This window comes from Harmonia axyridis, chromosome 6 (assembly GCF_914767665.1).
Source record: "Harmonia axyridis chromosome 6, icHarAxyr1.1, whole genome shotgun sequence".
Taxonomy (NCBI): Eukaryota; Metazoa; Arthropoda; class Insecta; order Coleoptera; family Coccinellidae; genus Harmonia; species Harmonia axyridis.
Genome location: NC_059506.1, coordinates 33,288,038 through 33,304,209, shown reverse-complemented (window position 1 = coordinate 33,304,209; position 16,172 = coordinate 33,288,038). Strand labels below are relative to the sequence as shown.

The 16,172-nt window shown below is 38.9% G+C and overlaps 1 protein-coding gene across 1 annotated transcript in view; it reads left to right on the top strand.

The window, feature by feature from the left end:
* Positions 1-1,038: 1,038 nt before the first annotated feature.
* Positions 1,039-16,172, top strand: part of LOC123683146 — a 28,364-nt gene continuing 13,230 nt past the window's right edge. Inside the window, exon 1 of the mRNA XM_045622045.1 lies at positions 1,039-2,837. Coding sequence (XP_045478001.1) covers positions 1,421-2,837 — 1,417 coding nt within the window. The 5' untranslated portion in view covers positions 1,039-1,420. The remainder of the gene's footprint in view (positions 2,838-16,172) is intronic.

The following is a 16,172-nucleotide window of genomic DNA, read 5'->3' as shown; positions in this document are numbered from 1 at the left end:
GTCACGGAAAATGGGGGAAGTTGGGCCGTTCGTCTTGGATGTCGCGAGAAAATTTCGGGCAATTGGCGACGTTGCCGGTTGTATGTGGGACGGAGCCGGATGTTATCCTAGGTTTTGACGTTATCTGGGTCTTGGGGAAGTTTCAATGGAGAGGTTAGGATTAGCCGTGGAACTTTGTGATTAAGTGCCGAACAATAGTTGTGGATAGTAAACCGGATAACTATATGTTTGGCGAGGAAAGTTTATTTTCTGAAGGATAATAATAATAGTAGTAGCAGGGAATTTTTTTTAGCTATTACAGCTACAGAGTCAACGAAATGAACACTCTATATGAAAAGTCAAATGGAGATATTTAATTTGTTCAGTATTTATCCCTTACAACGCAACATTAATGATTAGTCTCTTAAATTCATCAAAAACATCGCTGATAAGGGTAACTATTTGGTTATAAATGCTCAACCTGATATGAAAGTGATCTTAAGGGTTTTTCAGTAAGAGGTTTCAGTAGATTTTGCGTCACCAGGTTATCCAGAGTTTCTTCCTCCTCCCCACAGAATCTACACTCGTCATTTTCTGCTAGACCCATTCTCATGAGGGATTCTTGAGGCGTGAGGAATCCAGTGACGAGGTGTAGTATATTTTTGCTAAGATCCAGATATTTCTCAGATTTCGCAGTGTCAAAGTTTCGAAGAAACTTTTTGGAATGATCCAGATGAAGATTCCGCCAGAGTCTTTCTCTTTCGGTTTTGTCCTTCTCCTGAAACTCTTTATTGTAGATTCATTTGCCTATAACGTTATCTACAGCTCGTCTCCCAGTTCTAGAGTTCTAATGAACTCCAGTATCTGGGATGGCTTCAAGAAGGCTAATTCCTTACTTCTACAAGTTTCTTATCCAAAGCAGATTTTGCGTTGGCTAGTGATGACGAGGCATTCCATCACCAGGTGATCTGGAGTTTCTTCCTCCTCCCCACAAAATCTGCACCCTTTACTTTCTGATAGACCCATTTTCATTATGTGTTTCCTAAGGCTCTAAGTTCCGACAAAACTTGTAAACAAGCCTAAAAATATTGTGGCGACGTTCATTTCTAAAGCAAAACGCGATGAAATGTTGTCAGCAGTTAAAGTAAAGCGCAATCAATTGGAAAGAAAAGATGGTTTCAGATTGGATGGACTATCGAATAAGTTTTATGTTAATGAACACCTCACTATCAGGAGCAAAATTGTTTTCAGGGCAGCTCGGGTAATGGCTAGAGAGAAAGGATTCAAATTCGTTTGGACTCAGAACGGTAATGTTTTATTGAGGAAGAATGATACATCTAGAATCCTACATATTCAGAGCGAGGCTGATTTGGCAAAATTGTCCTAGTCACCGTATCCCTTTATCACAACATAATGAGCATAAATGGTTTATATCTCAAAAATGGCTTTACACGTTCTATATCAGAATGTGCGTGGACTGCGCACCAAACTGTCAAATTTTAAAATCAATTTTTTATGTGGTGCTTTTGATTTGATTATGGTAACAGAATCGTGGCTGAACAAGGATATATGTGATCGTGAATTGGTGGACAATAATTACAACGTTTTTAGGAGAGATAGAGATCTGACTAATTCTTCAAAAAAAGACGGTGGTGGAGTGCTTGTGATTGTGCGCAATGAACTAAATGCAAGTATAGTTCCGGATTTCAATAGTGAGGCAGAGGATATTTGGATAGTGATTAAAGTTAACAAACGTAGAATATATATTTGTTGTGTATATATTGCACCTGGTAACGATATGGCTTATTTATCGTTTGCGAGGAAACTGGAATCAAATAGGAACAAAATGGGAGTACAGGATTTAATTCTGATCTGTGGTGATTTCAACTGCCCATCTGTAAAATGGGTAAATCAATCATTTTCAATCGTGCTTAATCCTACTGAAGTGGAAAATAAATTTGCAAGTATTGTCGATACCTTCAATTTTCTAGAGTTTAAGCAGTTTAATAATATTTTGAATAAAAACAACAGAATATTGGACTTAATTTTATGTAGTAAAAATAGAGTGAATAACATAAGTCGTTGTGATACTCCACTAGTGAATGAGGATGACCACCATCCAGCTGTTGAGTTTTTATTTGATGTTAATAATTATGAGTATTTAAAGGATCATCCAAGGTATCATTTTAATTTTAGAATGGGCAATTATGATGCCATAAACTTAGAGCTGTCAAGAATAAATTGGGAAGTGGTTTTGGGGGGTTCTGATGTTGATACCAGTGTACATGTTCTTTACGATATCCTGGATAGATTAATTGTTGAGTATGTACCCAAAACAAAAATAAATAAAAAATTTCCTTCATTTTATTCGAAAGAGACAATAAAAGTTATTAATCGAAAAAATAAAGTTCATAAAAAATACAAAATTTATAATGATAAATATGATTACGACCGTTTCAAGCATTTTAGAACTCTTTCAAAAAAACTTATTTCAAGGGATTTTTATCGGTATTTAGACACTGTTGAACAAGAACTTTCAAATAACTCAAAAGAATTTTTCAAATTTATTTCGCATAAAAAACGTCATAGTAATCTTCCCTCAGTTATGAAAAATGGTGACGTTGAAGCCTCATCATCACAGGATATTTCAGATCTATTTGCGGATTTTTTTAGTTCCGTTTTTGAACCATTTTCAGACAGTGATGGAAACCTGGATGTTGAGGGGGGCGTCTGCACTAATAATTATTTGTCGAGTGTTTCACTCTCTAAAGCGAATATAGAAGAAGCCCTGAAGTCTTTAAATTGTAGTAAAGGTCCGGGCCCTGATGGTATTCCGCCTGTGTTTCTGAATCGGTGCCGTGAGTCTATTTCGTTGCCGTTGACTCTTGTTTTCAATAATTCGCTCAGAAGTGGTGTTTTTCCTACTCGTTGGAAACTCTCAAAGACTATTCCGATACACAAAGGTGGCCAAAAGGATTTTGTTCAGAATTACCGACCCATAACTATTTTATCGACAATTCCTAAAATGTTTGAGTCTTTAGTTTATAAATTCATCGCTTATCATGTTAAAAACTTGATAATAGAGAATCAACATGGCTTTATTAAAGGTCGTAGTCTGGAGACCAATCTTATAAGCTTTCTTGATGACCTCTATGAGGGGATTGAATGCCGAAGTCAAATCGACGTAGTATATACTGATTTCAAAAAGGCGTTTGACAAGGTGAATCATTCAGTATTGTTGCGTCGCCTGGCTGAGGTAGGTGTATGCGGTAGCTTGTTCAGATGGGCGAAATCCTACATATTAAAAAGATCCCAATTTGTGTGCATAAATGGTCAAAAATCTAGACAATTTTTTAGTACATCTGGTGTGCCCCAAGGTTCTCACCTTGGGCCCCTCTTTTTCATTATATATCTAAACAATATGTCATCCTGTTTTCGTTACACTCAATTTTTAGTATATGCAGATGATTTGAAAATATTTCTGAGAATTAATAGTGTTGAGGACTGTATTCGGTTTCAGGAGGATCTGGATAGACTGTGTGAATTTTGTAAGAAAAATTTTCTCTTTTTAAATTTAGATAAATGTTTCAAAATAACTTTCACACGGAATAGAAACATCATAAATTTCTTTTATTCTATCGATCAAAATCAGCTGCAGCAAGTTAGTAGTATCCGAGATTTGGGGGTAACGCTGGATAGCAAATTAAATTTTATTGAGCACATAGAAAACATCATCTCGTCATCGAATAGAATGCTGGGATTTGTCCTTCGACACGGTAGATCATTTAGGAGAAATAGATCAGTTTTAACCTTATATCATGCCTTTGTGGTGAGTAAGCTCAATTTCGCATCTCCAATCTGGAACCCTCATTACAAATATTATATAAAGAGATTAGAAAGCGTGCAGCATAAATTTTTGAAACACCTTGCTTTCCGTAATTACTTTCAAATTGATAACCATGATTATGCAGAAGCTCAACAGAGGTTTAATTTGATCAGCTTGGAAGATCGTAGGAAATTAAATGATTTATGTTTGTTGTACAAAATATCGAATGGTGTCCTCTCTGTCCCGAGCCTCCTTCAGCAGGTAACATTTCGGGTTCCTGAGAAGAAGTTAAGATCTAAAGAATTGTTTGCTATACCTTTTCGTAGATTAAATGTTACACAGAATTCGCCACTATGTAGATTTATGTCAACTTTCAATTCATTGTCTCTTGATGTCGATATTTTCAATATTTCTCTTGTTCAACTGAAAAATTGTTTGAAGAATAAGTTCATGATGTGTACCTATTAGTTTATTATTATATTGTGTTTCTCTGCATTTTTTTTTTTTTTTTTTTTTTTCTCTCTGGAGTGCAGGGGAACTGTTTTGTTTTCTTTTCGCGTTTCTAGGTTAAGTATTAAAATAAGTATATGTACAATGGGTTAGGTTTATATAATGCTGAGATTGTATGATGATAAAGTTTTTTGTTTTTTTGAATTGTGAATACTGTATTGGGTTGGAATACCTGTTTGTGTTCTTCTTTCTAATAAATAAATAAATAAATAAATAAAAGGCGACAATGCCCTGTGAGGAATCCAGTGAGGAAGTGTAGTATATTTTTGCTAAGATCCAGATACTTCTTGGATCTCGCAGTGTCAAAGTTCTGAAAAAACATTTTGGAATGATCTAAACCGTTAGAGTGTAACTCTTTCGTTTTTTCCTTCTCCTGGAACTCTTTCTTGTAGTTACATTTTTTAATGCCACAGAAAGGATCTACAATGATTAGACACATAAAAAACTCTACTCCACGACGTGGATCATACAGTTAATTAAGAAGACGACCAGAACAATCCTTAAGGGACTCAGTCACTGATGGTGAAGATAACAGCCAATTATACAAACTCAAACAACTATCTGAATAGAGCCCAAGATGATAATATGAAATTGGTGTCGCTCGAAAAAAAAAATTAATAAAGTGAAAGAGTCTTCGATTGGCCGATACCGCTCCGGCAAATTCATAACCGACCCTAAACGCGAGGGGGGGGGCGAAGTTTTCCACCTTTAATAATCCCTCGGGAAGAATCGATTCTACCGTCTCATCCGCGGACCAGAATTTTGTTCAGGAGGCGTAATACGAACTCGATCATCGTGCATAATCTAGTCGGCGGCGCCAGGCGGAAGGAAGTGGGCTAATTCCTCACGGGTCCGACGGATTTTTCGCGTTTCCGCCCGCTCGGGGCGCTGCGCGCGTATCGGTTTCAATCTATCGCGTGACTAAAAACCCTTTACGCGACCCATAAATTTCCCCTTGCTCGGCAATTTTTTGTTTTTTGTTCCGTTCGCTTTTTCCACCTTGAAAACGCGCGGAGCGGGGTTTGGCACGGCGTTGAAGGTGGCGGGATACGAAACTGCAAGGCCCCCTCGAGCTATCAATAGCGATCACCTTCAGGTATCGATTCTCTTGCAAAGGTTTCGAAGGTACACTGTTCGCATTTTGGTTGAGAACTTTGCAGTTATGAGGTGAGAAGTTTACGAGGTATTAGGGTAATGAGAATTAGGGTTGAGTACATGCGGCCGTAGAAGTGACGGGAGCTTGTATGAGGCGTATATATGGGTGTTGTCAATTGGGCGTCTTCTTGATTTTTTATTTTCATCAATTTTTTTTTTATATAATCGTAGTATGAGTTCTGGAAAGAAAGAGTCTAGTAATGAAGATGAAATTGTAGGCCCCCGAGCTAACGATAGCGATAGGTATCGATTCCTCTGCAAGATTTTGGAAGGTACGCAGTTCACGTTTCGGTACGAGGACTTTGAAGTTATTGAGTGATGAATTTACGAGGTACGAGGGTAATGAGAATCAGGGTTGAATACATGCGGACCTAGTAGAGAATGAAGCTTGTATAAGGCGTATATATGGGTGTTGTCAATTTAGCGTCTTCTTGGTTCATCATCTTCAAAAAAATTAAATTATTCTGCTGATTTTCAACAATATTTCATTTATCGTAGGATAAGATCTGTATACAAAACTGTAGGCCCCTCGAGCAATCACCTTCAGGTATTGATTCTCTTGCAAGAGTTTGAAAGGTGCACAGTTCGCGTTTTGGTTAGTTGAGTCGCTTGGGTTCAAGAACTTTGCAGATACGAAGTGAGAAATTACCGATGTTCGAGGGTAATGAGAATAAAGGTTGAGTACATGCGGACGTTGTAGTGAATGAAGCTTATATAACGCGTATATATGGGTGTTGCCAATTGAACGTCTTCTTGGTGTATCATCTTCACTGATAATAATTCCAATATAAATATTCAAACTTTTTTTGGATATTATCGTAGTATAAGTTCTGGGAAGTAAGAGTCTAGTAATGAAGATAAAATTGTGGGTATCAATGAATTTCCTTGCAAGGGTTTGAAAGGTACTATTGGAGTTAAGCAAAACTTCAGGCTGCCCGAGATATCGATAGCGATCACCTTCAGGTATTGATTCCCTTACAAGATTTTGAAAGGTACATAGATCGCTTTTGGTTCGAAAGGATTTTAAAGGAACGGTTGAAGGTTTACAAAACTGTAGGTTTCCCGTAAAAGAGTTTCTGGGGGATGATCTCATTGTTGATTTTAGTTTGTTTATTTTGACATTCCTATGAACCATGATGGATCTTTTAGGATCAATAAATATTGTTATCGTTATCATACTACAACTGATGAGTCGGAGATCAAAAATATGAATTGCGCTTAATTCCGCCTGTCAGAACGAAGCATTGACTATGCCATGACAGATCGATAGGCGACATATGAGAATTAATAAACATGGAGCATCACAAGACGAAACAATACCATCAAATCACGTTCATTGAGAATTTTTCAGTGGCGTCAACCTACATTTTTACAATCAAAACCACGACAGAAGGGGAAACAGCAACAGCGGCGAATAACCCAATAATAAACAACAATAAAACGTAACAATACGTGTGGAAATTTTTCGGGAGGGCGCCTACAAACGCCCACAGTGTCGACTGCGATTCGGAACAAGGCAAACATCCCTTAATAAGGGACAAATTAGATCACGGAGTATCGTGGGCGAATAACGTAATTGTCGAATTTGCATGTTTTCCTTGTAAACCGCCCCGATATAACTTCGTCCCGTAGGGGCTCTATGTTGACGTCGTTCAAACCGTGACGTTTACATCTTTACGGTCGAGTTTCGGCCGTAGCGCCCGGGCGTGGGGATAAAAAATTCATGCGAGAAGGGTATCCTGCACGTTCCCCGAATGGGCCGTATCTCATTTCGGTGGATCGGTCGCAGTGGGTCAAACGGGGGCAGTGTTGCCATTCTTGCGTTTTGTCGGGAAAACCGGTATTTTCAATCAGATGATAATTTTCATAGTAGAGTATTCCTTGCCAATGCCACGAAATACACAGCAACACCTTCTTGATCAGTAATTTTGGCTTGGTCACGGTCTGGGCTGCTTCGCTGGCTTTCGACCACGATCTCTGTCGTAAGTGATTTTTTTTTTTCATCTCCAGTCACCATTCGCTTCAGAAATGGGTCGAATCTGCTGCGATTTGAATGAGGTTTTCTAACCCTACCCATTCATACAAACCCAGGGAGGCTGTCGATGCTGTTAATAAATCCGACGACATCCTTGAGAGCATTGGCTTTTACTTCGTGAGTATCCAAAACTGACTTTCCCATGTGAGTGGTTCTTAGGCCAGTCAGCCAGGGACATTTGCACATTATGAATTTGGCTGTTTCTACCTTCTTTCCACAGAGCCTGCAGATCTCATCTGCTGACTTACCCATGCGGTGCAAAGGGTATTTGCACCGACAGTGTCCAGTCAGTAGTCCCTTCATTGCCCGAAGCTCAGACCGTACTAACCTCAAGAGATTCCTGGTAAGGGTCAGTAAAAGCACCACAAATTTCTCTACCTGAGCAACACTCAGAGTGTTCCTCCTCAGGCAGAATTGAGTGTTTGACCATAGGAAAGCAGCTCCTAGTAGATAATTCCCTGCCAATCTCACCAAACACACAGCAAAACCTTTCTGATCATCAATCCTGGCTAGGTTCGATTTTGTTGCAATTCGCAGATGAAAATTCGGTCCATGATGTTTCTTAACCCTACCCTAAAAACCCAGGGGGGGTTTACTTAGAACAACCGACCGTTTGAATAGGACTATCTTATACATTTTTGATAACCCGACAGTAGCTACTACCAACTGACTACCACCTGTTTCTGTCTTTGGCCAAGAAGCTTGTGGTCTCAATAGAGACTTGTGGAAATTGGCTGTCTGAGATTTTTGCGAATAGAGGCTTCTACAAGAGGAAGGATTCTCGTTTTCAACAATTCATTGAATAGAACGGCTTGAATTGAATGTTTATTTTTTTTCTTTAAGTATCGAAATGAAGCGAAAAAAACCCAAACTGATATATCGGTTATGTTCATATTTCACATCTTCAAGTTTTGTAGAAAGTGTAGATCTCAATTCTATATACACCATCACCTCTATTGACCTGTGGTCTTCGTAGTTGGCCAACTAGTGAACAACTAAATGCCCTGAATTTCTCCTACCCTCACATCCAGTCGGACTCAACTGACCAACCGAGGGACGGCCGAAGCAAAACTGGCGGAAACTCGTCCAACTTATTAGGCCAATTTCGAACCGCCCTTACGGGCGCTGCCGGAACCCCCAGACCGCACCGAGCTTCCGGGAACTGGGTTGGGTTGGGTTCCAACCGGCACTTCTCGTTTGCGTAATTCGGCCAAACGTGATTTGTACGAGTCTGGAAGTAGGTACTTTCGAACGATAGGATTAATCCTGTTTGTTGAGCGCGAGCCGACGCCACTGCTGCTACGTCGATTTAAATGAGTTTTATAATACTGGATGCGGTTGGTATTCCTGGAGGTGAAGCGAGGCGTTCCTCCGCTCGCGTTTCGAACGGGAATTATTTTGAGCGCTGATGGTTGACGTTGTTGTTTGTAGAACGGTTGGATGTTCGAGTGTTCCTATACCGTTGATTTGATTTGTATTGGGGCGTCCGTTGATTGAGGACCGATTTGGTGGATCAGCCTACTGGATTTATTGCGAATTTACGCGTGACACTGGGCTCGACGATGGGACAGAATAATTTGACGTGCATATTTCATCAATAGGTTTTTTTTTTTGTAGAGTTTCGACTAGAACACTACTGAATAGAATATGAAATATAGGGTTTCCAATTGGATCCAACGTAAAAAGGTTATAATTGCAACAGTGTGTTCCATTTTTGACATTTAGGAACGTTACAATTGCCTACGGGAGATGCTTCAATAAAATGAACAACAGTATCAGAATATGTTAATTTGAATCTACAACTACTTTTCAGATAAATAAACCTGAGTTTTGCTGAAATTATTTGACACAAAAAGAATTCTACCAAACCTGAAATACGTTTCCACAAGATGGATGACTACTGTTTCAAAATTAATCAATTCGTCCTGGTGAGATTATAACTTGTTGAATGCAAATATTCATGTCAATACTGTCAATGTCAATACCGAGAATCCCGACACATTTCTCGCCGATAAATTTAATTCCAAATCTCAAATTAAACTAGTAATGGCTAAAATCGAAAACAAAGTACGTATCTTTCCTGAAGTCTCGATAATTATTGAAAATCTTTCAGAAAATTCTCTCTGTTTCTTTCTCTAGATACGCGAATCCGTTGGCGCTTCATCGGCGACCAATCACACACGACGAATCGACAAATCTTTGAAAATTCCAGTAGCATAACATGAGTTGAAGCGTGCAAAATCGTTGCAATTTCTTATATCATTTGTATTCAGTAGGTTATATTTATTTTCTCGAGATAGAGCAATACGAAAAATTATTATCATACATTTCAACGTATGATACAAAAGTATCAAACGTTCACGTCAACGTGACTGACAGTTTTAGTATCTGGGTGGTAAGATACAATTGGATATAAGTTCGGATACAAATGAAATTTTTCCCAAGATTTCTTGACTGATACATGTCTACGAATATGAGGCAGAAGTATATCTAATAGTACTGGTAACCAATGTAAAGGTGTGGATCTGATAGTTCCACTAATATTGAATAATATTCAACAATTAAATTCAATTTGATAATTCAATGTGCAGATATACGTTTTCTTTAGTCGATTTGACGAAAATATCAATTTGCATATTTACTTCATTGAAGAATATAACACATAATCTATGTTTCTTTCCTGTCACGGGTTAGCCCTCAGATTCAAGTCAACGTAGGTGGTATGTTTGTAAATTTCTGCATTGGCGGAACAAACTTGTGAGCTCAATAAGGTTCTTAGGGCAGTCAGCCACAGAAATTTGCATACTATGTGTTCGGCTGTTGCTACTTCCTTTCCACAGAGCTTGCAGATCAGCTGATCTGCTAACTTACCCATGTGGTACAAAAAGTATCTTTACCGACAGTGTCCAGTCCGCAGACCAACCATTACCAGAAGTTCAGCTCGTGTAGCTTCAGGAGCTTCCTGGTATAGGTCAGAGAAAGCACCACAAATTTCTTTGCCTGAGCAAGACCCGAAGTGTACCTCCAGAAGGTTTTTCTAGTGTCCCACTCTCATTGTTGAACCACTGCCTTATTTTGTTTTTTTCCAAGCCTACAGAAGAGCACAGGACCAACAGTAGTTAACCTCTATGCCCTTTCTGCAAGTTCATCTACTCATTTACAATCCACACTATGAATTGAAATATAGTAATATCCACAAATATTTGAATGTTAACTACTCACTGTTTCGACTAATACTTCACATTAAAATACAATTAAATTGATTTGAAAAAATACATTGAAATATTTAAGATGATTACCTTGTTTCATTTTATATGATTATGAATTTCCCGCAAGTAAGGACTGAGTGCATTAAATAACATCCACCCTAAATAGTTCTCTGCATGTTGCCTTAAGAAGGCATACAAGCATAGTTTAATGAACTTTATTTGAATCTTGCACTCTTATTAGCACACTCCTCATCAATGAGAAACAAGGTTTGCGGGATCATACCTCATCAAAAGTTTCCACCCGCTTACTACTTCCTCAAGTGAGCTCATAGCTCCAACTTTCAGACTTAGATGAAAGACCTCGACGCTGTTTGTTGTTCTTTCGAAGAAACTTTTCGTGCCGAACTTGGGCCACCCCTTATTCTCACGATTATCTAAGATGTCCGCGTCACATTATTCATGGAAGCGCACGAGGATTCCCTACTACGCTTTCAAGTTCTCAAGAATCGGGCATCTGTCAACAGAAATCCTATGCGAAGTCCCAAATAAACATGGGAAAACTGTCCACTTCCACTGGCATCCCATGTGTCCGAATAGCTCTGGACCGTTCTTCAACAGACTACATATTTGATGAGGACTGCCGTGCGGTGTTGTCGGAGTTATGCTGCTGGTCACTGGTCAGAGAAGACGAGGCTCATCTCACAGAAATTTTATGTTTGCTTGCTATACATGTTAGTTCTACTTACCAAACTAATAAACTGATATTTTCAATTGCTGGAATCCATTTTAAAATCTTCCAATCCAATTATTTCAAACACCTCATTTTTCAACACCTCTATGAATAGAATCCAACCTAGTCCACAGATCTACACAGTTTAGAGATCTAAAGGACTAAGCTGAGATCTCAAAGAGACTTTCTGTCCTGTCCATGATTTCTTTAGTTCTGCTTGAAAAAGTCGATATTTTTTCCTTACAACTTAGTCAAATCTCTTTGATGTTCGTTAAATCTAGTTTTGAATGAATATCCTGTCTGTCATATGTATTTCATATCATATCGCAAGTTGAACATGTTAACATCGTTGATATTTTATTTATTGTTTTGATTGAAGTCAATATTTAGGTTAAGTTTGGAATAATATATTCTAAAACAAATTGCAGAATGGCCTCCTATTCCAACACGAATGCGAAATTCAAAAACGAGCGACGAAGGAGTGAGTTTTCAAACGCATGAGTGTTGGAATTGCCTTCTGCAACGAATATTAGACGATATTTTCTCTATTTCAGTCGAGTTTCGTGAAATATTGTCGAAATTCAATGAAAAATTCAGATTATACATCCTGGTGACATTCGTATAGTATCTTGGCAGTTGGTGTGACTGCTACGAAAATTGACAGATTACGGAATTTGAATTTGAATCGTACGTTTCGAATTTTGAAATAATTTATAATTACGCATTAAATTCGTGAATTATGTCTGACAAAATCGATTTTACACCATTAGAATTGAGAGAAATTGCGAATGATGTTGCAAATCATTTCACTATATCCAAATTATATCATATTGACAATATGACGTGCGTTGAAATTTGATAGGATCGGAAGTCAGTGTAGACAACCACAAAACGAAAAACATAACTGAGAACAATGCTGTAATGAGTTCATTACAGCACTGTTTTTAGAACTGTAATGAACTCATTACGATACTAAAATATAGAAAGATTATCAGCTACTTCACTTTCTCATTTATATCAGCGAAGTTTGGGAAACAATGAAATTTTTTGTATATTTGGTTTATAGCTATTCGTGATATTTTCTGTTTAACTAAATTTTGTGAATTCTATTCGAACCTATTGTTTGCAGCTATTGTTTCTATAGTTGTTCTGTTACAATATCGCGGTTTACTTTTGATAATGCTAAGGTGAGAACACTGTGAATTATTGATAAAAATGCTGTCCGACATTTTGTGTCAATATGGTTGATTTGAGTTTGTTCATATATTCGTGGATCTAGGTTTTCTAAATACTATATTTTGCTTAGAATAATCTTCGAAATATTATAACGAACATGCCGAAACATATAACATAATTATATTCAATTAACTTCTGCTATTCTGGTATCCTCAAATTTATTGTGCTATTATGTTATTTTGCTATTTTCAAATTGTGCTATTCTGTTATTTCGTGATTCTCGAATTGCGTTATTTCGTTATTTTGGACTGTTTCAATACTGGCATTCATAAAATTGCGAAAATTTCTACTTGAAATGGAATTTCGCGACAACCCGAATATTTCCTTCACGAAAAGCGACGTCGGGCGTCCTTTGCAAGCCGTCTTCGACGCTCGGCGCGCAATATTTGCAGAAGGATAGTAGGTTCGGCGGATTCCCCGTTACGAAATTCCCATTGGGCGGGAAAGCGCCCTTACCGACCGGGGCGTTAAGGGCGAGTTTCGGTCGGGCCGTCGCGACGCTCTCCGTCGCAGGATCAATACGGGCGCGCGAACAGGGAAGGGCTCGACGTTTTTACGAGGCCGTTTCGAGAGCGTCTTCTACAACGGAGGAGGAAGTCGGATTTTTATCGTTTTCTTATAGGGAAAACGTCCTTGGATCGTCGACAAAGGAGGAATGAAGTCGGGTTGACCGGAAGTGAGTTCGATATTCGGCCGGTTGGTCAGGGTGTCCCATGTTTCGTGGCAGTCCCAGACATGCATCCAATTGTTAGTGAAAAAGTTTCATAAAATTTTTTAGAAAGGGTCGAAATCAGCTGACCAGTCAATAAATGATTTTCACATTTTGCTAATAGATAAGTACTAAATAGAATTTTAGGGCCTTTCGTTTTTCCTAACACTGCTGAGGAATTATTCAACGACCTCACAGTTCATGAAAATTTTGAACTCGAAATTTGAAAAAAAAAAACAGAAGAATTGAATTTCTACACAATAATCGTTATATCTCCTGAAATATTGATCAAAGCCCCCTCGAATAAAAACGTTTGTTATTGATGGAGCTATGATCTAAAACATATTGAGGTTTCATGTCCGTCCGTATCTTGCCTCAAGTAGAGTTGGCAGCCTCGAGAATATTATCGATTTTTTTTTCAAAATTTCAGTTTACAACGTATAATTCCTCAAATAACAGACTAATCGCTGAACTGCAAGCATTTTCATAATCTATTTTATCGAATCAGTTGATAGAATTGTATGAAATTCCTAGGTGGGAACTTTTGTAAAAAAAATTTTTTCAAGGGTATGGGAAATTTGAGACAAATATTTCTATCTAAAAATTTTCGGATGAAAGTGGAATTTGGCTTTTTGGGGATGGTTTATCCTAACACAGCTGAGGAATTGTTCGTAAATATGCTTTCTCAGAAGCTCTCGTCCCTATAGGCCAAAACTGAGACAGTCGATTTTCACAAGCCTCTGTTGAAGCGATTTTTTCACCAGCAAAATTGTTCGCCACGGACAGGAACAGATAGTAATCACTTGGAGCCAAATCCAGACTACAAGGTGGATGCATAAGAACCTCCCAACCAAGCTCCCGGAGTTTCTAACGTGTGATTATCGATGTGTGTGGCCTGGTATTATCCTGATGGAACACAACTCCTCTTCTATTGACCAAAGCAGGCCGCTTTTTGGCGACTGCTTCCTTCAGACGGTCCAATTGTATACAGTACAGTTCCGAGTTAACAGTTGTGTCGTAGGGGAGAAGCTCATAGTAGATAATTCCTTGCCAATAACACCAAACACAAAGCAAAACCTTCCTGGCCGTCAATCCTAGCTTGGCCACCGTTTCCGTCGGCTCAGCGCGTTTCTACCACGACCGTTTTCGCTTGACGTTGTCGTAAGTCATCGTTTTCATCACCAGTCACCAACAGACGGTTTTTTGTGTAATCTTCAGCTCTTGGGCAATCGAAACATTGCTAACATGACGATAATATCCATATTTTAATCGACATTTTCGACAATTTGCCTTCCGGAGCGAGGTGCATCTTTGACATTGAAATTACCGGAACGGAATCGTCGAAAACAAAATTGCGCGTGATTGGCTATATCAGTATCAGGACCATAAACACTATATACATTTCCAGCCGCCAGGCATGGATTTTCTCCTTCATCGAGAGAAAAGTGTAAAATATACTGTATTTTCCCTTTGCTAGTGTCCACCTTTGACGCGAGCACAAACTAAACTGAGTCAACTAATCACAAAACTGTCAGGAAAGTTTTTGTAGTATGAAACCTCATCTTCTTAACGCCGATCGGACTGTATTGGAAAAATAACTGATATCTTTCAACCTAACACATGAAACAAAAGCGACGACAACCGCCACCAACGCGGAAGACGGCAAGCGTCGTCCGCAAACGAAACCCGATCCAGGCGTCGAAACGCTGCAAGACGCGATGATTGATGATCGCGCCTTCGAAAATTAATCATCGTAATCCGAAGCGAACGGTTATTAGCGTGGGTCGCCTCGTTATCTCCCGATCCGCCCGTAAAAGGTGTTCTTCCCGAATCGGTCTGGCCCGGCGGGGGGGTTGTTCGAACCCCGTCGGAGCACGCGACACCCTATCTGGCCGATTGATCGGTCCGTTTTTAGCATTCTCGGCCGGTAATTACCGGCGTGGTAACCTTTATTATCACCGGGCGGTGGTAATTGCGATTCGAGACTGAGATGGACCGACGCGGTATTTTGATTGGGGAATTAGGAGCTCGTTTTGATTAGGCGGAGGAGAGTAGACTTGGTTGAGTTGGAGAGTTTTCGGTTTACGGCGAACACTGGCGGGTTGTTTTACGTATTTTATAGTGTTGAGGTGAGCAGGGGTCCATTTTGGTAGGATATGCTGGATTCATTAACGCTTTCAAGTTGTTCATTAAGATGTTCCTTTCACTTAAGTTTTTGTCAGTATATATTTCCAGCAGTTTGGTGAATTACTCTAAATTGTCATTACCTACCTTTTCACCACACACAGTTGAACGTGATAATAATGTCATTTTTGTTTTTTCCCTGTTTAATACAAGATTGTTTGCTTCAAACCACCTTTGACCTTTTTATTTTTATCTTGAGATTAAAATATTATGTTCTGAAAACATCCTATCTATTACCAATCAATATATGTTGTCTACATAATTGAGCGGCACTACATAGCCGAACAACTTTGCTTCTGCCGTTTTTTCCGAAATTCGAGGCTTTATTGTAAAAAAAAAACTAGTTTTTCATGATTCGAAGTATTGTCCATCTTTGGAAACTACTTCCTCCCATCTTTCGGACAGCGTACGAATTCCGCGTTGAAAAAACTGGTCATCTTTTGAAACGATTCACAAATCGATCTAAATTTTAACTTCTTCATAAGATCGGAAGTTTTGGTAAGCCAGGCCAAGGAACGAAACAAGTGGTAGTACGAGGAAGCAACGTCTGGAGAATACGGCGGGAGGGGTAGGACTTTCCATTTCAACGTTTCCAAGTA